The sequence below is a fragment of the Taudactylus pleione genome, unplaced genomic scaffold, assembly GCF_031769625.1.
Source record: "Taudactylus pleione unplaced genomic scaffold, aTauple2 ptg000086l, whole genome shotgun sequence".
Taxonomy (NCBI): domain Eukaryota; kingdom Metazoa; phylum Chordata; class Amphibia; order Anura; family Myobatrachidae; genus Taudactylus; species Taudactylus pleione.
In genome coordinates, this window is record NW_028284488.1 from 20,679,856 (window position 1) to 20,703,602 (window position 23,747).

At 44.9% G+C, this 23,747-nt stretch overlaps 1 protein-coding gene across 1 annotated transcript in view; it reads right to left on the minus strand.

Moving 5' to 3' along the window:
* Nucleotides 1-806: 806 nt before the first annotated feature.
* CCDC3 (coiled-coil domain containing 3) overlaps nt 807-23,747 on the minus strand; it is a 137,345-nt gene continuing 114,404 nt past the window's right edge. The window contains exon 3 of the mRNA XM_088468915.1: nt 807-2,386. Coding sequence (XP_088325041.1) covers nt 2,111-2,386 — 276 coding nt within the window. The 3' untranslated portion in view covers nt 807-2,110. The remainder of the gene's footprint in view (nt 2,387-23,747) is intronic.

Consider the following 23,747-nt stretch of genomic DNA (forward strand, 5'->3'; position numbering starts at 1 on the left):
TAGTCCTTAGGCTCTAAAAAGAAGCAGAAAAGAAAGCTCCGTACCAGGAAATCCTAAGGAGCTAAATCTGAGTTGCATGCCGCTGTAACCTCTTACGCATCTTCTGCTGTAGTTGCTCTGTGACTGTATGCTAAAGCTAGTGAAAGCCCCTCCCCTGGTGCACCGCCGTGCATCTGACTGTGCAAGGACTGAGACACCCACTTTGTGCCTCTTTACATGCAACAGTCCCATTTGCTGCGTCTTTAGACGCCACCATGCAAACTTGCACCTTCCCCATGCTAGGTACAGATTACCTCTCAGAGTATGGCCTCCAGTGTAAACAATCAGCAACTAAGTTTGCAAACAGTTGAACACCACGAGGGACACTCCCATAACATGCCCAGTGCATCCACGTGTGTCTGAATAGTCACCGCCCAGGAAGGCCCAATACATTTCTGAGACTGTGTCTCGGTCCTACCTCGCACAGCGATTGCGTACACACCGTGGGATGCATGCGCTGTGCAACTTTTTAGTGATTTAGGGCCTCATTTATCAACAAGTTTTATCAAATGGTCTAAATCATGCATGTGTCTAAGGAATCCATTTACCAACGAGTTTTATCATAACCCTCCTTAGGGGTGCCTAACCCTAACCTCCCCCCAAATGCCTAACCCTAATCCCCCCTCTTCACCGCTGCCTAAACCTAAATCCCCTGGGGGGGGTGCCTAACCCTGAGTCCCCCACGGAGGTGCCTAACCCTAACCCTCCCTCCCCCTAGCCTAACCCTAACCCTCCCGGGGGGGTGCCTAACCCGCCCCCCCCGCCGCGGCTGTCCACTCGCGGCGCCCGGCATCTCTTCGATCGAGATGCCGGGCGCCTGTCTCCCGGCGTCGGGGAAATGTCAGGCGTCTATATCTAGACGCCTGGCATTTCATCCCTCGCCGGGATATGACAGTCGGGAAGCCGGCTGCCGGTATTAAGGCAGCCGGCTTCCCAATTATATACCCTAAAAACTATCATCTATTTGTTTGCATGAAGGGATCAGCTGACGATGATGAAGATCTCGAAATCCCTGTTTAAGTGTGTTTGTTTTTTCCACAGGCATGACTTAATTTTATTTAGTTCTGTCCATTCATTTTTAATAAAAATCCCTTTGCCTTTCTGTCACATGACTCATTTTGTCTGTGTTTTAGGATGGAAGCCTAACATGAGAGAGGGCGAGAATGTGACACTAACCTTAGACAAACAACTTAGAAAATAGTGCTAATGCCGCTATATAGTTTTGAAAGTGACAAGACAGTTTTGTATATATTTTCTATGCTTGGGAAAAATGTCAGAAGAACGAGTTACAAGATATCTAAACAGCTATTCAATGACCTTGGTTCTTTGGGGGGGAAATGGCCCATAATCCAGCATATAATAACCTTATTATAACTAGGTAGCCATAGGACAACATTCTATTAAGTTTGGGTGGGGGGGCTTTCACGGTGGGAAACAGCATCCGGGGACGTTTAAGAGGGGGAACCCCGCGACCTGTCGAAAGCCAGGTCCAATATACTAGTACATTTGTATAAAATACATGGATCAATACATCCAATGGAAATGTAATGATTACATATGCAGGATATTTATTAAAAAACTCAGATTCAAACCATAGTAACCATTTTCCATGCTATACAAAATTCAGTAACCCCATCATTATCTGTAGCTGTAAATGAAAAATAAAACAACCCTAGTAGCTATCTAAGCATACTATTGGAGCTGCCCAGCAACTCCCATACAGGCCAACAAGTTATCAGAAATTATCTGTAGAACATTCTAGATGTCTAAAAACTTTTTAAGCCATGAACACCAAACAAAATAATCATAGGGAAATTTTCTCTAAATACTTTGTACCACTGCGTCACAGTTACCAGGTAGGAACCGGGAGGTATCAGCCAGCCATAAATGCTATGTCACACAACATTGAGTAGGGCGACATGAAATAGCGAAAGCATATACTTGACGAATATAAACTGTAGTAGAAAAAATGAGTTTCACTCTTTCCATATTGTTTGTTACATGACAAGTCCAGCTAGCAGTGTAAATGTACTAATATTTTGGCCAGTCTCTAATATGTAATATGTGTCGCTTATACCTTAAGGTAAGTTGAATGAGATTTTTTTGGCTTGAAAGAGTTTATATGTGTGATCTGTCCTGCCACAGCAGAGAGTTTCTCACTCAGTTTCCTATTTATCATTTCCATATTCCTGCCATTCTTTTTTGCTTGCCGTAAAGATTTCTTGACTTTTTTTACACGGTCTCGCAGTTGTTTGTTACGCTTCTCAAGGGATGTGACTTTCTGCTGAAGTTTCTTCACCCTGTCCTCTTCTTCAAATAATGCACTCTGTACAGAGGAGCACATCAGCTATGGAGAGAAGAACATAGCATTAATATTTTATACTCTGCAGTATAGTCAGAACCACAGCAAAGTTATATTTTAATCAGACGATCAATTGAAACCTTTCAGGTGAACAACTCCAGTTATAAACTAATCTTGAATTCCACATCCTAATCAGCTCAGTAGTAATGATAATAATATTGTTATTTATATAGTACTTTTCTCCAATAGGACTCAAGGCGCTTAACAGATAGGGCAGGATGTACTAACCTTGCGGAGTACATGCCGCCATGCTTCACATTCCTACTGATCACATATGCACTAACATATGCGATCAGTAACACAAAGGACAGCTCTTCCGATAAGAGCTGACCTTTGCGATGTGCGCTGTGCCGTGGACTTCCGGGTTTATGACCCGGCAGTCCATCAGCGCATGCGCAGAGTAACGCGGCGGCCACGGGGCATGCTTGGAGGAATCTGATCAGGTTCCCTCATAGCAGCGTGATGCGGTAAAAGCCCATAGGTTTCTATAGGGTAACGCCAGCAAAAGCTGGCGGAACCCTCCACATCGGCCAGGTGATGATACATACGGAAAATGCGGTAAAACCCCGAAAACGGGGGTTTTACTGTATTTTCCATTTAGTACATCCCACCCCTGGTATGAACATAATACAGAGGTTTAGATTTCCATAAAGTACAGAAACCATGAAGATAATACAAAGGTGTGGCAGCCATTTTGGGTCATCAGTTGCAAGGACTATTCATCCTGCCCATGAAGGATCCAGGTGAAGCAGTAATTTTAAGCGCACTACATAGGATTACACTGGGCAGAATAGGCAATGCCTGGAATTGATGACACATTATGGGGAAGAACCATGCATTGTTTATTCTACATAATAGAGTACCAGACAAGGCAGCCATGTTGGGCTTGCTACAGCAATACCTGGAAATAAGACATACAAAGATAAAATGAACAGTGACTAATAGGATTACCACTGCATAAATAGTTCAATGGGTTGTCCATCCTGAACCTAGGAAGTACCAGGCAAGGCAGCAATCTAGGTCGCACTACATAGGTTACAGTGGACAGGATGAGCAATTCAGTGGGAAATTACAGAGAAAAGCATTAGAATAGTAAGTTGAAGTGGGGGACATTATGTGGCAGTAAGGTGATACATGCATTGCAGTCAGTATATTGCACATAGAAGTACAGGGTAACATTGATTAATAACAGAGATGCCATACTTCATACTGTGTGAAGACAATCGTAGGTCTAAGGCAAATCTAACACAAAACTTTGCAAGGGAAAAAGGGTTGTATCCTCCTGGCCTTCTCTGTGTCCCTCCAGGCTCACCATGTGTGAGGCAGAGCCGTAACTAGACATTTTGGTACCCTGTGCTAAAAAGAGACACTAGGTGTGCACCTTCCAAAAAAGGGGCATGGCTTTGTGAAGGAAGGGACATGGCCTCTTTATAATGTTACAAAAGACGCAACACGAGAAATTTTCACAAGCAATGGATTGTTACAATAAGACAATTGTTACAATAAAAAAGAAGAAGAGCATATAATATTTAAAGCAATAATAGTTCAATTAAAGCACTGTAAACCTAAATGGTCATTAAGACCCTTTGGAATTAGAGTCCCTAATCAATGGATCAATAGATTCCAAAGGGTCTTAATGACCATTTAGGTGAAAATGTCTCCTGTATTACCAGTATGTCTCCATTATGATGGAGACTGGTATTTTATTTCTGAATTTCCTTCTCCCTTTTACTGTTTGTTAGTCACCATGGTGATGGGGGTTATTGTCACTACAGTCATCCAGCAGCGCCGAGAGCGCTCGACGTGATGACATCATAACATCAGCACCGCCAGCTGGGTGTGCAGTTCCGTCGCCGGAGGGAGCAGTTACACGTGCACTCATGGGTATATAAGGTAAGAACATGTTTAATTATTTTGTTTTCCTGATGACAATGATGAAACATTGAAACGTTGATACTATTCTGTCTGTGAGCATTTGTTTGAGAGTCCTGAGTGCCGCACCACCCCTGCAGTATATTCATACCCTACCTCAGGATTGTGAAGGCACCGGCAGGGCCGTAGCTAGGGTAGTGCGGCCGGTGCCATCGCACAGGGCACCACAGGTCAGGGGGCGCTGTTTGGGCCTGTAAAATTTCTCTTTATTATCATTCTCACTTGTAGCTTCCTCTTATTTCATCTCCAGCATCTCCTGGCCTCTCCTATCTCTTCCCCATGAAGCCATGGCCCTTTTTTGGGTGCATTATGTCCCTTTGAAAAACGAGGGGGCGTCGATGCTCTTTCTCGCACAGGGCACCAAAAAGTCTAGTTAAGGCTCTGGGCACCGGGCAGATTGTTTATTTATTGGAAGGAGTGCCGATCCCCTTGGACATGTGTGTGTGAGTGTGTGTGTATATATATATATATATATATATGTGTGTGTGTGTATGTAAGCTCTCACGAGCAGGGACCTCTTCCCTCATATGCTTCTCTTTACATTTTCTTTGACTCTTTTCTCCCCATTAGGGCACCTAATACGTGACTGCCAACTCCCGGCTGCTTATTGTGAGTGTCTAACTGCTATTGCAGCAACGTATATAAATCGTGTCCTTGTCCTGCACTGTAATGTACTGTAAGTTACTTGTTTCTTGTTCACTTGTTAGTTCTATGTACTATGTAAGGCGCTGCGGAACACTTGTGGCGCCATATAAATAAAGGATAATAATTATATATACACATACACACACACGCACACACACCAGTCAAATGGAGGCGGCTCTCAGACACAGAACAGGCAGCCGTATAATTGCCAGTTTATATATATATATATATATATATATATAATCAGTGCACAAATAATGTCAGTATTTGACATTTTCTAGATTTAACAGGTAGTTTATTTATAGCATTCAATTAAATTAAAACATAACCATGTAGCTTGCCTCACACACCTTTGGTGTTTATGGAGTGCTCCCTCCAGTCAGGCACCTAGTTAGAAGAATGGCTGATTAGACAGCACATCAGGCGCGTCTCCGCCTCCTACCTACCTCTTCTTGGGCCCGGCTCCCTTCAGTGCCATAATAACATATGCGCCGCAGTCAGTGTGTCTGTCAACACAGACAGACACACACTGACTGAGCCAGCGTCGTGGCTGTACTGTGAAGCAGCGCCGAAGTAGAAGACAGTGAGTCGTGGTTCGCGGCCAGCAGCGCTGCTGATCCTGCTTCATTTTAAATGATCACCTGGCTACAGCTACCCACCTGCTGGCACCCCCCTCCCATCAATGCAAACGATAGGTCTGGCTCGGCCAGTAAGGGGTGGATGGAGAGGTGCCTTGTGCCTGCATTCACTTGAATAGGATAGGCTACATAGCAGTCTGTGCACAGGGCACACAGTGACATTGGTGTGACTAGTGGGTGAAGGCTGCTGCCACCAGTTTGTATAGCGCTGCTGGTCACATGAGCCACACCCGCGACAGAGGCCCCTATGCAAAGCAATATAACTAGAACACATCAAATAAAATAAAAATGTTGGCAGACACGACCCAGCTACAAGTCTGAGCAAGCTAACACAGCAGAAGCATGAAGATCCTTCTGGACTCAACATTCCCGGATTAAGGCTTGTGAGGGCCCCAGGGCAACCTAGTTGTGGGGCCCCGTCCAAGCCACACAGAGCCTAGCCCCCCCCCCCCACGCTACATGAAGACGGGAAAACACACACATAAACAGTATACACACACTAACACATATATACACATTAACACATACATACACAGTATGCACACTAACACATATGCACAATATCACATACATACATACATACACACACACTAAAACAGTACACATACATACTTACACTTGATGCAGCAGCAGCGGCTGCTGGTACAGGTTGCAAAAAGACCCGGGCACCTCCTTGATTCATTGGGCCCCGCCCCTGCGATGTAATGGCGTGATTTGTGGGGATATGGGGGTGGAGCTTGCTGTATTGGCTCTGCCCCCAATGCGGCCTGTGGTGGGGAGGCATTGGTGTGGAGGGCAGTTTTTATGCACTAGTGTGGCCCTTCTCCCCCTTACAAAGCTGATGCAGCAGCACTGACTGTGCTGCTGCATGCAGTCTGTCATACAGCCACTGCTCCAGAGCCTCTACCTGGGAACAGGTGCCACTGGACACCTGTTCTCGACAGGGTCACGTCGACCCTGTGTGGGGACCTGTCCCCCCCCCTTAATCCGGCCCCTTCACCCAACAGAAGCCATAGATCTAGTCTAGACAGTGGTGTAATGCTAAACCACAACCTCCAGAACATTAATAGATCCGAATACTTGAATAAGTTTGAGGAAAGATAAGCACCCAGTTTAGTGATGGAATATTGCTAGTTCACCAGGGGTTAAAGGAGAGGAGGGGGCGTAGCCAGGAATGTGTCATTCAAAATAGTAGCTTATGGCAGTAATAAGGGGCAAGGCCCCTACTATTCATTATAAATAGTCTGGAAGAGGAGCCATTTTCCTCTTTTCCAGTTTTGGAACCAGACTGGGCTAAGTATCACTGTTGCCATTCTTTTGCTGTCCTCTGCTCCACTGTGTTTTGCTAGCATGGCTTTACTGGCCACCTCTATCTCCAGCCTAAACCGCCGTGTCCTTCCGCCCCGTGCCCTAGCAGAGACGTACCCTGGCGCCCTTTCCCTGCCTCCAACCGCCGGTCCCCTCCTCCACCATGCCCCGTCACAGCTACCCCCCCCCCATCACCACACGCTGCTTGACACACGACCCAGCAGCCACACCTTCCCCAGGCGTGCCCACAGTACCCGGCAGCCCACTATCCCATCCCTCCCTCCCTCCTCCCGGTGCGCATGCAGGAAACTCCGTCCCCCCTCCTTCACTTCCAGCCCGGCCATTTTAGCCCCCAGTCAGTGCTGAGGCATATGGCACACGCAGTTTCCCACCCACTGCCACCACTCAAAACGCAGGGGAGGGGCAGATCCCAGGGTTCCACCTCCCCAGGGTTCCATCTCCCCATTGTTACACAGCACCAGTGTGGTGGGCGCTGCTGCTTTTCTGCGTATTTCATTGCTTCCAGAATGCGCCCACGTATCCGCTCCCAGCCCCTCCCATTGCTGCACAACGGTTGTTTCCCTATTTTACAGAAACCGTGCAGCATCAGCCCCCCCTCCCTGCATTTCATGTCAGCAGGTTTTTACCTGGCCGTCCCCAGTTTACATTTGCCTCCGGTTTCTTAGCAATTACAGCCACTCTGCATTCCAGCGCAGCCATATACACCCCCCGCCCCCCCCCCCCCACTACTCCCGGGCCAGCTACCACCATTCACCATCCTGATCAGCTGGAAGAGGTCACGCCCCCATGCTTCCACCTCACGTGTTTTATTTCAAGTCCTCCGGTTGCAGTCTCGGGGTCTTCCAGGGTTCCGTAGGACGTGTCTTCGGCTGTCCAGGAGGTTCAGAAGGCGACTCGTTGTGGTGGGCGCACCGCGCAGCGAGGGTCAAGCGTTAGCAGGCAGTCGGTCAGGTCCAGGCCTTCATCCACTAGATCACGTAAGCATGCTGCTCTAATTTTGTGCAACGTTTTTACTTTTCTTTGCTGTGTTTAGCGATTCTTCTGGTTACACCGTATGCCCTGTAGGTTCAGGGGGTGTTTGCGCAAACGATTAAGGGTAAGCATAAAAGCCCAAAGAGATCTAGTACTATATTAGCAGCTGGGGTCCCGGTGCAGCAGGGGATGGGGTGCAAACGCAGCTCTACTTAGGTGACTTGAGGTTAAAGTTATGGCAGCACAGAGGGTGTAGTGGTTAACGTTACTGCCTCTCAGGGCAGACTTTGAGGTTTCATTTCCATCCTTGGTCCCGACTGTGTGGAGTTTGTTATGCTCCCATGTACTGGTTTCAGGGGTAGCGGATTAGGAAAGGCATGTTTGTGGGCATGTTTGCCAGTATGGCAGTTGCTAAAAGGCACAAACGGGCAGCATTATTGGCGTAATGGTTAGTATTCCTGCCTCACAGTACTAAGGTCTTGTGTTTGAATCACAACAAGGGCCTATCTATGTGGAGTTTGTATGCTCTCTCAGTGTTTGTTTCAGGCGAAGGCCTTGTTAGCATTTTGGGGTCGGTTACCGTGGTTCATACATAATTTGGCAACTTGCTTGTTCGATTTTGCGGTGAGTTTTACTGGAAAACCCGGCAGAGAATACAGGGATGTGCTGAAGTACATGCAGTTTTTTCAGGAAGAAGCAGGAAGGTTAGGCAGTGTTTCAGTCGTGATTCAAGGATATGGAGTTTTTTGGTTGAAGGTTACTCGGCAGTCCTGCATACCTATGGGTTCCGCGATAGCCTGGAGGCAACACTGTTCAGGTACCTCAAGTTCCGGGCGCGGTGAGGGCTACGCTTTCAATAATGCCCAATGCAACAGGGATTCGGGTGTAGGGGCATTGAATTCTGCATGCTGTGTGGTGACAGCCATCGGCCAGAAATAGCGCCTTTGGCGGCGCAGGAGCTGGTCGAGGGGTTATCGACACAAGAAGCAAGGGGTATTTCATGCTGTTAAGAGGGTTTTTAAGTTGGGTTTTCATTTGCTCTTAACGCACAATATATACGTCATATTGCTAACTGAACCTTCAGTCCATACGCAATCACCGTGAAGTGGTTAGGAGTAAAATGGGTAGGGTGGTTAGATTAGGGCACAGGTGTGGCTCTTTCTTGTCTTTCCCTGGGAAGGGATTTTGTACCTCGCCTTTGGGGTTTGTACCTAAGTGGGTGACGGGCAAGTTTAGATTTATCCAGCATCTTTCCTACCCGGAACGGTGATCTGTCAATAAAGCGTTTAGATTCGGCAGTTTACTGAAAACTGTACCAATCGGAGGGTGCAAAGTTTGGGCGAGCGAGCTCCCCTGGCTAAAGTGGATATCGAATACATTTTTGTTTAATGCCGCTTTCACTCCATACCTTTTCTGTGTACGGGAATTAGTGTCGCTGGAACTTATTTTGTAGATAAGCTCTTTCCAGTGGGTTGTTCTGTATACTTTTCCTTTGTCAACTGTTGCAGCTCACTTTTGCAATGTTTTGCATGTTGTGGGAGGGGGGGGGCAATTTTTTGGTTGCTTTATTGGTAGTGGGGCCAGTGGTGGTTTTTAGCTGGCAAGGATTTCTCGCGACTAGACTGAGGTCTCTTTTCAACGTTTGTCCTATCTGGGGATAAATATAGACACTTTGCTAGGTCCTTGCCGATTGCCTTGGAATAAAGTTAGTGAATTGGGAAATTATTGGGGAAGTGTCACTAAAGCAATTGCAATCGCTTATAGGCCGTGAATTTTGATTGTACAATAGTACCCACGGGCAGGAAATTGTCGTCGCTTGGACCTCTCCATAGCCAGGATTTCAAGATCTCGCCATTTTCACTTGTCTCAGGACTGGTGGGAGGATCTACAAGTTTGGTCGGTAATGTTTACGGAGTTCAACGGAGTTAGAAATGGCTACCTGCTCAGGTGGACAATTACGGGTTTCAGTTGTTTAAGGATGTGTTTAGTTCCATAGTTTTAAGGGAGTTATTGGAGGGCGGCTGTACGCGATAACTTGGCCAGATGTGGCAAGAACTGACTGCCAGTATGCTATTTTTTGGAGTTTTTTTTCCAAATCATGGGCTACCAGACTCGGCAGCAGGAGGATTAGGTTATGCAGTGATATTGTAGGTGTAGTTCTTGCTATCAATATTTGCGGGGCTGGGTCCCCTTCGTTTTTGAGTTTGCTTAGGCGTTTTCACCTTTTGTGTGTTTGCACGGGAGCAAGGACATTAGAGCACGTCTAGGAGTGGGGTACGGTATAGCAGATGTCCTTGTCTCGTTGTCCATGGATTTAGTTTCGGGGGCTCGCTTCCCCCCTTTTTTGCTGAGATACATGGCTTACCCTGGTCCTGTTAATATCGGCTGGTTGTAGCGTCGAAATCTAAGTAGTTTGTTTTGATGTCATGGGCTCCGTGTACGCTGAGGATTTAGTTGACGGCTTGTATTGTTTAGCAAAACTTTTCTTGGCTTACGAGGGCAAGGGAGGTTCGCCATTCCATGCATACCTGTTAGAATCGTTTGGAAATGGCACGAACAAAGTCGTTCCGGAGCGTCCACGTCGGCGTCTTTCCTGGTCTGTCGGTCGCGAACTGATGTTTTTTTATTAGCTTAGTTAGGGGGAGTTCAGGGGTTGAGCGCCTCATTCTAAGTGATTTCGCGAAGACCTATTGAGCTATCAATTTTAAAGGAGCTGACACAGGGTTGGGGATCGCATCGGTTAATTAGGAGGCAAAACTATTTAATTTGGCATTTTGGTTAGCATATTTAGGGTTCTTTAAAATTGCCGGGTTGTTGTTAAATAAGATGAGTTAGATATCAACGGGCTGTTGTTTGAGAAGGAAGTTTTCAGTATAACATGTAGTTGTGTCGTATTCATTGATTAATAAACTGATCGGCTTGCTAAAGGGCGATGGACCTCTATCCCAGCTCAAGCACACCTTTCACCAACCCTAGTCGGCATGGCCGTACGTTTAATAATTTACAGCCCCCAGGCAGCGCATGCTGGCTCCTTCACGCCACTCAGACAGCATTATCTAAGTTTTACTTTACAAGGGTCTTTCACAACTGTTTGATTGTTTTAGATTTGCCGCTAGATCAGTTTGGCGCACATTTTTCAGGATTGGGGCAGCAATCTGCATGGCAGCTGCAGGTGCTTCCGTTGACACCTTAAAGCAATTAGGTCGATGGTGGTCGTCAGCCTACAAGAATTAGTTACGTGGCGATAAGTTGCATAGTTAACAGCGCTTGTTTCGAGTTTGTTGGGAAACCCAGGGGCCTTATGCCTACTGTCGCTATGGATCTTGAAGGGCTTTTCAGATTTGCCCTCAAAGAGGTTTGCTGTTTTTCACCTTCAGATGGGTCACCCAACTATTGTATTCCTTCCCTTGGCTGGGCTGTTTTTCTATAAATTGTATTAGCCTATCCGGGCATGATTAACCCCTTTTTGCAGGTTTATAGGAATGCTGACAGGTGTGGTTCGTGGGACATTCATGTATCTATTGGGCTAATGAGCATCCTTTAGCATTTTCAGGCCCGCATTTATTAGGTACTAATAAGAATCAGTGGTTAGGTTGTAGGGGCATGCGCTGGGGTGGCCTTTATTAGAGGTTTATGGACAGGGGAAGCCAGACTTGGGCCCCCTATTGGTGCTACATTTGGGGGGCAATGATCTGGGTACTTGCAATTGCATTGCACTTATACCTGCTATTAGGAAGGACCTGCAAATAGTCTACTAGAGATGGCCAGCAGTAGGGTAGGCAGGCGGTAATATCTAGTCCGGTCACTAATGGACGGATGTGTTATATTGGCACCTTCGATTGCCTTACAAGGAGAGGAGTTTTTATAGGCCCAATGGGATACACCTCACGGGTGCAGGTCTAGAGTCTTATATTCAAACATTGCAGTCTTCCTTGGTGTGTGATTATTTCCTGATGGGTGGCGGGGCTCGGCTCTTTGAGCCGAGCTTTGGCGGGAAGCAGTGTTCCTAGGCAGCCTATTATAGCGTAAGAGTACCTGGGTAGCATTTGCCTTTTGATAGCGGCGAGTTGGTCATTGCCCTTAAGGGGGGACCGGGCCATCATCTTAGGGAGGGGTCAAGGGCTATGCCAATTAAGGCAGAATGGTTCTACCTCAGGCCAGTTTGCGCCGGGCGGGGATCCGCCTCTTATTTATTTAGTCATATATATTTGCCGGGCTGTGGCCTTGGAGCACTGCTTTTTTACTGCCACCATCTTTCTAATTACAAATTGATCAATACATTTCGGCTGTGTCCTCTTTTAATTCCACATAGATGTCCGTGTGGTTCTTTCTAGTTAGTAGTTAAGTGAGTGAATTAGCATAATGTAAGATTCAAACAATGGGTGACTTAATGCTCCCAAAATGTGTTAAATAGCTATTGAAGCCTGCTATCTAACATGTGAGAGTTATTAGGAAATGCAAATAAACAGGGGTGGTATAAATCATATAACAGTACATGAGACATTGTTTTTTAAATTATATATATTTTTATTTACAATAAAATTTTACATTATTACACATAACTTAATTTATGGATATCTATGGTTTGATTGCATGGGTTTTACTGACATTTGGTGAAAATTTCATTACAAAAGCCCCATTACAAATATATTTACTGAGAAAAATGTTGATGTGTTCAATACTTATTTTACCCGAGATAGATAGATAGATGGATAGATTTTTTATTTTTAAGTCTCCCAAACCTGAATGGTATATGACAAGCGGTATAAGAAGGCTAAGATTCATTGATAAATATAGAAAACTCCTTGGAGTACGTGAAGCTGCTGCAAAGAAGGAGCTGGGCACCTATCAGATGGCACGCCCCAGGCAAGTGCCATTTTGGCCAAGGGGTAGATATGCCCCTGAAGGGAAATATTATGTAGAGTAATTTGCTCAAATTGCAGTTATTTTTTATTTGGCAATTTAAAAAAGCTAACTATATTAAAGACAAAATCTCCCCCCTCTCCCAAAAAAAAAATCACCAGTAACCTACGGTTTTCAAACCAGATTTGCTGCGAATAGCCATCTCTATATTTTCAGTGTTCTGAATATAAATTGTTGCATGCAATCAACTGCAAGTTCAAAAATCATTGGCAAACACAAAAAAAAAACCTAGCAGAGATGGATCTGGCCAGCAGGACTGTTAAAACTACAAGCAGTCTGAGCTATCTGACAGCCAGAATATAAAGAGTAACATTAAACATATGTATTTAATTAACACTAAATATAAAGACCCAAACAAATAAATTTATCATTTATTTAGATTAACAAATATTGCAGGATTCTAATATTTGCTCCAAATGAATAAGAATCATTCAGTGGTATTCAATTTGGAGCAAAAAGTCAGTGCTGGACTTTTCGCTCCACATCGCTGATTTTCCTGGGATAAAGTATCGGGCACGCGCCCGCTTTATCCCCGTATTCAATTAAAAAGATCCGAAAACGGGAGCCGGCGAAATAGGATCGGCGAAAAAAAACGGGATTTGCCTGGAATAAATTGTAGGACCCCCCTAAAGCTGTCAAAACATGGGGGATCACTATGGGTACCCCCGTTTTAGCCTGCAAATGAAAGTCGGGGTTTTAAATAGCTGCGGCAGGTGTTTTTTTCCGACATTGAAGAAGTGATGCAGAAGAGCACTTAGGTTATTTTTTTTCATTTTTTTAAGTGGTCCCATCAAATCTGGGGTACTTGAAAATGGGTACTAGCATATTTTTATGTCCCTAAAGTAATTTTTAAAAAATTCTGCAAAAATGCACCTGCCGCTAATAGCCTATTCTAGAAAACACCTGCCGCATACTTGCAGAATAGCCCTGAACCTATTCCCCTATTTTTAAACACTTTTTTCCATTTTTTTTTTTTTCACCCCAATTTTTGAATAATTTTTTTGGGGTGTCCCTAATTTTTTTTTTTACTTTTTTTTGACACAGTTTATTTTTAAATGACATTCCCAGGGTTGCAGGCTATTTTTTTTTAAGCCTGCACCCCTAAACCCCAATTCTGCACTTTTTTTCGCCACCTATTCAGTAGTGAAAAGTTATCCCCGTTTTTTTTTTCAAAGACTTTTCGAACCTGCGAAAAGTCTTTGAAATTGAATACGGGGATAATTAAAATCGGCAAAAATTACGTCATCCGAAATTTTAGCTCCAAATTGAATACCCCTGTAAACAATGCTTATACAGGGTGTTGCACTCTCTACTGGTCCCAAAGTTTTTCTTATAACTTTTAAAGTAATTGACATAATATAGTGAAATGTGACACAGACAGAAATACCTTGGTCTATGAGAAACATGAGGAAGTTATAGCAAGTGATGAAGGTGTTCGCTATGAGCCATCCAGGCCAGCTGTTCACGTTCACTCATGCGCAAAGTGAAGGCCAGCTGTTCACCACCCTAGTCAGCAGCGCAGTCCAAAATTCAAAAAGAGGAGCCACGCCAACTGCCAGTGAGGATGGCAGTTGGTTTTGGACTGCGCTGCAGCCCCACCTCTAGAACCTCAATTATTTTAACCACTTATCTGACGATTTTTCTGGCAAAACTGGTCAGAAATTGCCAGGTCTGCAGGAGAGTCCAGGAAGTTAGAGGAGATCCATTCTGCACATGTGAGAAAAAATTTCCTCTTCAAAAACACAGCGGGACGGTGCGGTCGCACCTTGTCAGCTGAAGCACAGCTGGCTACGTTTGCATCCCATACGACCACATCAGTTAAATCGTTATTAGTGCCCCCATAAGTTAATAAAAGAAATAGAAGGGCCTCCATAATTTTTAACAAATGGTAACTATCCCATAAGTTATTATAATAAATATTAGTGTAATTTATATATTAGTGCTCCATTGTAGAAAATAAAACATTAATATTGCTGAATTAAAAACAAGAATACATGCTGGCCCTACTAAATACTTATCCAACAAAGAAATATTATTTTAGATAACATAACCCAATATAATAAAAAATAATCCATATGGGAAATACATAAAGAAAAAAATACCCTATGAACCCGAAGACCACTCTAGAAGGATAAAATATATATTACTGTTCCATTGTAGAAAATAATACATTAATATTACAGGTTGAGTCTCACATATCCAAAATGCTTGGGACTGGGGGTGCATGTGCATACCATAATGAAATATCTTGGGACTGGGACCCAAATATAAACACAGAATCCATTTATGTTTTATATACACCTTATACACACAGCCTGCAGGTCATTTTATACAATATTTTTAATAATTTCGTGCATCAAAAAAAGTTTGTGTACATACATGAAATTCATTTGTTTCATATACACCTTATAAACACAGCCTGAAAGGTTATTTTATACAATATTTTTAATAATTTTGTGACTTAAACAATGTTTGTGTACATTGAACCATCAGAAAGCAAAGGTTTCACTATCTCAGTCATGCTAAGAATATTCTGTATTTCGGAATATTTTCATATGGGAGACCCAACCTGTACCGATTTAAAACAAGAAAATGTGCTGGTCCTACTAAATAGCTATCTAAACATGTTCAGAACAATATCAGTGGAACCAGGATAGTAATTAGAACCAGGATAGTAATTAGAACTTTGTGGACCCCATGGTAACATTTTGAAGGGGTCCCCAATGCTTAAGAGAGACAAGTCTCTTCACAGTGCTCAGTGGCTGATCAATCATTAGGCTGATCTGGCTGCAGCCTGAGGCTTGCGGAGGCACTCCAACAATCCACCCCATTGGGGCACAATAATTGATCAACTTAGTTAGATGTGCCTGGCTCCCTGAACCCTTTTGGGTTGGGGGTATCTTCTAATGATGCCACAATGCAGTCACAGTGTGCAGAGGAACCAGGAGGAGCAGTCAGGACTGCATAGCATATCAAAACACATAGGAGTGGACAGAGCTTTGAGGTTGAAATTTATCAATTCTAGGAGGGAGATAAAGTGGAAAAGTTGCCCAAAGGAACCAATCAGCTTCTGTCATCTATCTAGCACAGTGTTTAAAATGACAGTTATAAGCAGATAGGTGTCTTTGGGCAAATTCCTCAGTTTATCTCTCTACAAAGCTTGATACAGCTCCATCTTGAGTCTTGTATATTCTCTTAACACACCTGTCAACACACGCTGTGTGACTCCCTGCTGTAGTGCCATCTCCCTGGCTGGTTCAGCCCTATGCTGAATATTGTAAAATAGGGAACCCCACGCCATTCCCCCCTCTATTTTCCAATACCAAACCAGGCTCATAGGTCCAGGGCTGGTTATTGATTTGGGGTGAACCATTTTGCTGCTACTAGCATCATCTAAACTTGCAGCTTTGGAGAAGTGTGTTAGTAATATATTATATTTTCTACTAGGTTTTTACTTTTAGGCTATAGTTCTTGATTAATGAAAACATTCTAAAGGCTTGTATAGTAAACTGTCATCCTGCCTGCCACTGCTGTGCCATTATGTTTCATAGATTTGGTATATTCTTCTAAACTGTCATGTTTGTGTCGTTGCTCTGTCACTTAGTTTAGCCAGCCAGCTCTCTGCAGCCTTTGGCCAATAAATGTGAAAACAATGTTGTGAACGGTGAGGCAGTTGACTGGAAATGAATGCTATTGATGTTACTAATACTGTAGGCAAAAAACAGGTCCAAAATTATATGAATTTTGCAGTTTTTATAATTTTTTAAAGAAATCCAAAACCAAAACATTTGAATTTGGTTTTCCAGAAACCAAAACACAATAAGATTTAGAACCAAAACACAGGGGTCTGCGCACATCTCTAATAATTACTGATCCCATTACGACTTCATCGTTTTTGATCGCAGAATTTAAGTAGTACGACAATGTCCAATTATTAGATCAAATTATATGAAGTCAGTACCTAGCATAACATCTCCAGAAAGTGTTCTTAGCTTTCCACCCTTCTAAGATCTGCTATTTAAGGATTATTCTGGAACAATATATTATTTGATCTAAGTTTAGTGCCTCTATTGTCTAAGTTATGTAGGGACCTACAGATGTATTCTCATACATTATTGTTCAAGTTGCTGCAAATAGCCCCATTTGGAGCGCCAGATCCCGAAGACTCCTCCGCTCTTGCTCAAATTGTGTTTTATTTCCATAAAATAACCGGAGAGTGACAAACCTACATTGCTAGCTTGCACTGATCAATTTGTATATATGTGTGTGACTGAGTCTGAATCTGTGTAAGAAAGTTTCCGATCCAGCGGCCGCAGTTTTTCTCACACCAAGTTCCATTGTGCTTCATCTGTGACTTTGTACGTTTTTAAAACCAATTCCAGTGCAGTTATAGTTGTAGCCCAGCATTTCTAGTACACTGAGTGGTATTCCACTGTATCTACGATACAAATAAGATGCAAAAGTATGGTACACTACATCTTTTGTAGCACCTCAGTTGCGCCAGGTGTCTCACACCGTATGGCGTATAGATGCTAGGTGTATGAGCAGGGTGCGGATTCCCTCACACTCCGACCTCCACCATCATTCTCCTCTTTCCCTCACACCCCGGCCACATCCTCTTCTCCATCACCCTGCTTCTTCCCTCACGCTCCAGCCTCATTCTCTCCCCCACGATCCTCCTCCTTCCATTACACACTGGTCACATCCACTCTTCCATCACCCTGCTCCTTTCCTAACACTACAGCCTCATCCTTTCCTCCATTACCCTGCTCCTTCCCTCACACTCCGGCCCCATTCTCTCCTCCATCACCCTGCTCCTTCCGCCATGCTCTGGCCTCATTCTCTCCTCCACCATCCTCCTCCTTCCCTCACACCCTGGTCACATCCTCTCCTCCATCACCCTGTTCCTTCCCTCATGCTCTGGCCTCATTCTCTCCTCCACCATCCTCCTCCTTCCCTCACACCCTGGTCACATCCTCTCCTCCATCACCCTGTTCCTTCCCTCATGCTCTGGCCTCATTCTCTCCTCCACCATCCTCCTCCTTCCCTCACACCCTGGTCACATCCTCTCCTCCATCACTCTGCTCCTTCCCTCATGCTCTGGCCTCATTCTCTCCTCCACCATCCTCCTCCTTCCCTCACACCCTGGTCACATCCTCTCCTCCATCACTCTGCTCCTTCCCTCATGCTCTGGCCTCATTCTCTCCTCCACCATCCTCCTCCTTCCCTCACACCCTGGTCACATCCTCTCCTCCATCACTCTGCTCCTTCCCTCATGCTCTGGCCTCATTCTCTCCTCCACCATCCTCCTCCTTCCCTCACACCCTGGTCACATCCTCTCCTCCATCACCCTGTTCCTTCCCTCATGCTCTGGCCTCATTCTCTCCTCCACCATCCTCCTCCTTCCCTCACACCCTGGTCACATCCTCTCCTCCATCACCCTGCTCCTTCCCTCATGCTCTGGCCTCATTTTCTCCTCAACCAACCTCCTCCATCCATAAACATTGGCCACATCCTCTCCTCCATCACCATGCTCCTTTCCTCACACTCTAGTCTCATTCTTACCATCACCCTGCACTTTCCCTTACACTCTGACCCCTCCTCTCCTTCATCGCCCTCCTTACTTTACAGTAGTGGCACTCAGTAAATATCAAGGAGAGTGAGTCTGCAGTGCTACAGCTTGCTCCTGAGAGTCAGTAATATCCTGACCCTGGTGATCAGGGCAGCAACAGGTCCTGAGAGGAAGACTGCAATGTGATGGTGGGCAGACAATGAATGCATGGGCTCATCTGCAGACTGGCCACTCAAGGCTACGACTATCAGCTCCCTGCATTATACCTATTCTGCAGCAGCTGAGAGTCCTATATACTCAGAACATATGACATCAGAAGCACAGCCTGTTATTTGCAATACATGTAGTTACCAGTTTTGCAAACACACCAGCCCCCAGGTGATTACATAGGGCACATCCAGCTGCGTGGGCCAGGTCCCTGATGCAATGCAATCAAACATATCCAGCTCCTGCAGCAGCAGCACTTCCTGGTCAAGGAGAATATATCTATCATGCCAGCTATCAAGCTCCACCAGACAGGAGGGGGACTAGGGAGAGAGGGGAGAAAGGGAGAGAGAAGGGAGTGAGAGAGAGGAGGTACAGAGAGTGCACACACACTACCTGTTGCAGAATCAGGTTTCTTATGGAGGCGGACACTTCAAGACATTAGGCCCCACCCACTACCCACACACCTGCGAATCGTGGCATTATTCCAGCGAGGGGGAAGGGTTTCCATCATCAACCACGGATGGGTCACCCACTGTAGAAATGTAGACAAAGCGGTCTCTGTCTCATAAGCTAAAACTTGTCCATCAGTGAGTGTGATGCTACCGGCAGCCGGCCAGGGAAGGTCCAGAGTAGCCTGGTTCTGGGAAATGTTTGCGGCAGTGTGGGGGGCCCCCAATGTGTTGGGGCCCCTGGGCACTTCCCCGCCTATAATCCGGCCCTGAGGATCATATTGCTCTGGCTTATGTTTATATATTTCTCTACACTTAGTATATATTAATTTATTCTCTTTGGGAATTTGACTGTTGAGTCAGAGCAAGGGGGCCGCAGGTATTTCGCTTCTTTTCTATGCGCAATATGAGAGATAAAAAGACGACTATGGTCCGCATGTGGAGTTGAACATGTGCCTGTTCTTATGCTGCGCTAGATCAGGAATCACACGTACGCAGGTTTGAGCAATGCAGAGTTGTACGCATTTCACGCTCATCTACACTTGTGACGGAAGATGTGTAACTTGGCTATAAATGTAGGCAAAGTTTACTGAGGGTATACTGACAGAACTACAGGCTATGCAGCTGGGCATAAGCGGAATATGCTTCTTTCCAGGGGTATCTTTAGCAAGTGCACCCTGATGATGATGTGGAGATCATATATAAGGTAGATACTGTAAAAAGAATGGTATTATAGAAAGGTGATGGGGAATACCATAGCACAGGGATTTTGGCATGGATAGGTCAGCGGGGAGGGATCTTGCCTAGGGCGTTGGTATTCACATACTGTATTCCTAATTACAGAGCTCAAAAACAGACAAGAAGTAAATGAGAAGAAAACTCAGATATGAAAGGAAGGGGTAAAGATACAGGAGTATAGGTTTTTTTTTTTTTTTTTACTATTTTTAAACAAAGTTAGTTAAGCTGTAAGTACTTTCAGTTGAGAAAACATTTGTTACAGGAGACTGAACTAAGCCTGTCCAATAAAAGGTTCAGAGAATGCATCTTAAAAAGTAGGGGTGAGCGGGTTCGGATTTCTGAAATCCGAACCCCCCCGAGCCCCCCCGATCCGAGTCCGATCCGAATCAGGCTCGACTTTTCCCGCCTGACTCGGATCTGAAATCGAGGCAAAACATCATCATCCCGCCTTCCGAGTCTCGCGGGTTTTGGATCCTATATAAGGTACCCACGTCGGCGCCATTTTCTCACTCGGCTGTGGACAGTGAAGAGGGAGGGTGGGAGTTAGGGCTGTGTAGTGTAGTGTAGTGTAGTGCTGCTGTTGTCCACTACTTCAAAGTCCATAGGGGCTGGCTGTGTTGTGCTGTGCTGCTGTTGTTAATAGGGGCTGTGTCCACTACTTCAAAGTCCATAGGGGCTGGCTGGACTGTGTTGTGCAGTCAGTTCTCCATAGGGGCTGTGTCCACTCCAAAGTCCTGTGCAGTGTCCCAGTCCTAAAGAGGTGCTGTAGTGTTGTCCAGGGGGTGCTCTGTCCATGAGGGGTGCTCCCCCCAAGTGCTAAAAAAATAATATATTTTCTGTGTTTGTGAATTGTGTGCGCAGTAGCCGCACGTGCATCAACAAAGTAGTGCCAAGCGTGCGCCTGTGTCATAAGTAAAGGGCCGGCTGGCTTGACCGTTAAAGGGTGCTGTAACCCCCGAAAGTACACTCCAGTCCAAACCAAAAAAAAATTATTTTCTGTGTTTGTGAATTGTGTGTGCAGTAGCCGCACGTGCATCAACAAAGTAGTGCCAAGCGTGCGCCTGTGTCATAAGTAAAGGGCCGGCTGGCTTGACCGTTAAGGGTGCTGTAACCCCCGAAAGTACACTCCAGTCCAAACCAAAAAAAAAATTATTTTCTGTGTTTGTGAATTGTGTGCGCAGTAGCCGCACGTGCATCAACAAAGTAGTGCCAAGCGTGCGCCTGTGTCATAAGTAAAGGGCCGGCTGGCTTGACCATTAAGGGTGCTGTAACCCCCGAAAGTACACTCCAGTCCAAACCAAAAAAAAAATTATTTTCTGTCTTTGTGAATTGTGTGGGCTGTAGCCGCACCTGCATCCTTAAAGCAGCAGCGACAAGCGTGCGTCTGTCTGTTAAAGGGTGGTGACACCCTCAAAGTGTGCTACACAAACAATTAAAATATTGTTCTTTTTTTTTCGGTCTTTGTGAAATGTGTGGGCTGTAGCCGCACCTGCATCCATAAAGCAGCAGCGACAAGCGTGCGTCTGTCTGTTAAAGGGTGGTGACACCCTCAAAGTGTGCTACACAAACAATAAAAATATTCTTCTTCTTTTATCTGTCTATGTGAATTGTGTGGGCTGTAGCCGCACCTGCATCCTTAAAGCAGCAGCGACAAGCGTGCGTCTGTCTGTTAAAGGGTGGTGACACCCTCAAAGTGTTCTACACAAACAATTAAAATATTGTTCTTTTTTTTCGGTCTTTGTGAAATGTGTGGGCTGTAGCCGCACCTGCATCCTTAAAGCAGCAGCGACAAGCGTGCGTCTGTCTGTTAAAGGGTGGTGTAACTCTCAAAGTGCTCCAAAAAATAAAAAACTATTTTTTTTATGTGTTTGTGACTTGTGTGCGATGTAGCCGCACTTGCATCCTCAAAGCAGCAGCGACAAGCGTGCGTCTGTCTGTTAAAGGGTGGTGACACCCTCAAAGTGTGCTACACAAACAATAAAAATATTCTTCTTTTTTCTGTCTTTGTGAATTGTGTGGGCTGTAGCCGCACCTGCATCCTTAAAGCAGCAGCGACAAGCGTGCGTCTGTCTGTTAAAGGGTGGTGACACCCTCAAAGTGTGCTACACAAACAATTAAAATATTGTTCTTTTTTTTTCGGTCTTTGTGAAATGTGTGGGCTGTAGCCGCACCTGCATCCTTAAAGCAGCAGCGACAAGCGTGCGTCTGTCTGTTAAAGGGTGGTGACACCCTCAAAGTGTGCTACACAAAGAATAAAAATATTCTTCTTCTTTTTTCTGTCTTTGTGAATTGTGTGGGCTGTAGCCGCACTTGCATCCTCAAAGCAGCAGCGACAAGCGTGCGTCTGTCTGTTAGAGGGTGGTGTAACCCTCAAAGTGTGCTCCACAAACAATAAAAATATTCTTTTTTTTTTTCTGTCTTTGTGAATTGTGTGGGCTGTAGCCGCACTTGAATCCTCAAAGCAGCAGCGACAAGCGTGCGTCTGTCTGTTAAAGGATTACATCGGTGACAGCATCCAAGTAGGCATGTCAGACAGTCCGTACCTGTACTGGCAGGAAAAAGAAGCAATTTGGAGGTCCCTGTACAAACTGGCTCTATTTTACCTGAGTTGCCCCCCCTCCAGTGTGTACTCCGAAAGAGTGTTTAGTGCAGCCGGGAACCTTGTTAGCGAAAGGCGTAGGAGGTTGCTTCCACAAAATGTGGAGAAGATGATGTTCATAAAATGAATGATCAACTCTTCCAGGGAGACCAGCCTCCAGAACGTACAGAGGGACCTGTGGTTCCAGCAGGGACGAATTAATACTCTGTGAGGATGAGGATGTACATAACACTGAAGAGGGTGAGGAATCTGTGGATGAGGAGGATGAGGACGACTTCTTGCCTCCGTAGAGCCAGTTTGTGCAGGGACAGATTAATTGCCAGCTTGTTTTGTGGGGGCCCAAACGAACCAATCATTTCAGCCACAGTTGTGTGGCAGACCCTGGCGCTGAAATGATTGGTTTGTTAAAGTGTGCATGTCCTGTTTATACAACATAAGGGTGGGTGGGAGGGCCCAAGGACAATTCCATCTTGCACCTCTTTTTTTTCTTTGCATTATGTACAGTTTGGGGCCTAGTTTTTCAATGCCATCCTGTCTGCCACTGCAGTTTCACGCCTAGATGGGTCACGTGTTTGTGCCGCCCACTCGTGTCGCTTAGCATAGTCATCCAGCTACCTCGGTGCAACCTTTTGGACATAAAAACACTATTGTGAGGTGTGAGGTATTCAGAATAGACTGGAAATGAGTGGAAATTAAGGTTATTGAGGTTAATAATAGCATAGGAGCAGAAAAACCTACAAATTCTGTGATTTTAGCTGTTTTTATGCTTTTTTTCAAAAAAATACAGATCCAAAACACAAAACCCAGAACCCAAAACACGGAAGGGTGGTTTTGGCAAAACCAATCCAGATCCAAAACACGAAGAAAGATCCAGATCCAAAACCAAAACACAAAACACGAAAAGTGGCCGGTGCACACCCCTATTAAAAAGGCATGACTGCTTTCTGAAACGTAATAAGTGTGCACAGTATCTGCCTTAAATTATGAGTTTTGCCCAAATGTGTATTCTAATCCTTTTATCTGCTGAGAATAAGAAACCTTATTTTTTTTCCAAACAATAAGTATCTTTTACTGAAAAATTAAAACCTTATAAAACAATAAAAACTATGAAACAATAGGTTAATCAAAAATCTATAATTAACAGAAATATTTTTTTTAGCAATATTTTACAATGTACTCAAATAAGTGATGTCCAGTGCTCTATGAGCCTGATTCACTACCGATTGCAATTACGAATGCAATAGCGATTATGCACACAGTTCAACTGCGATAGTATGCTAATCCATTGCAATCGCTATGCCGCTGCACCACTACACAAGGACAGTAACTTTGCCTTACACAC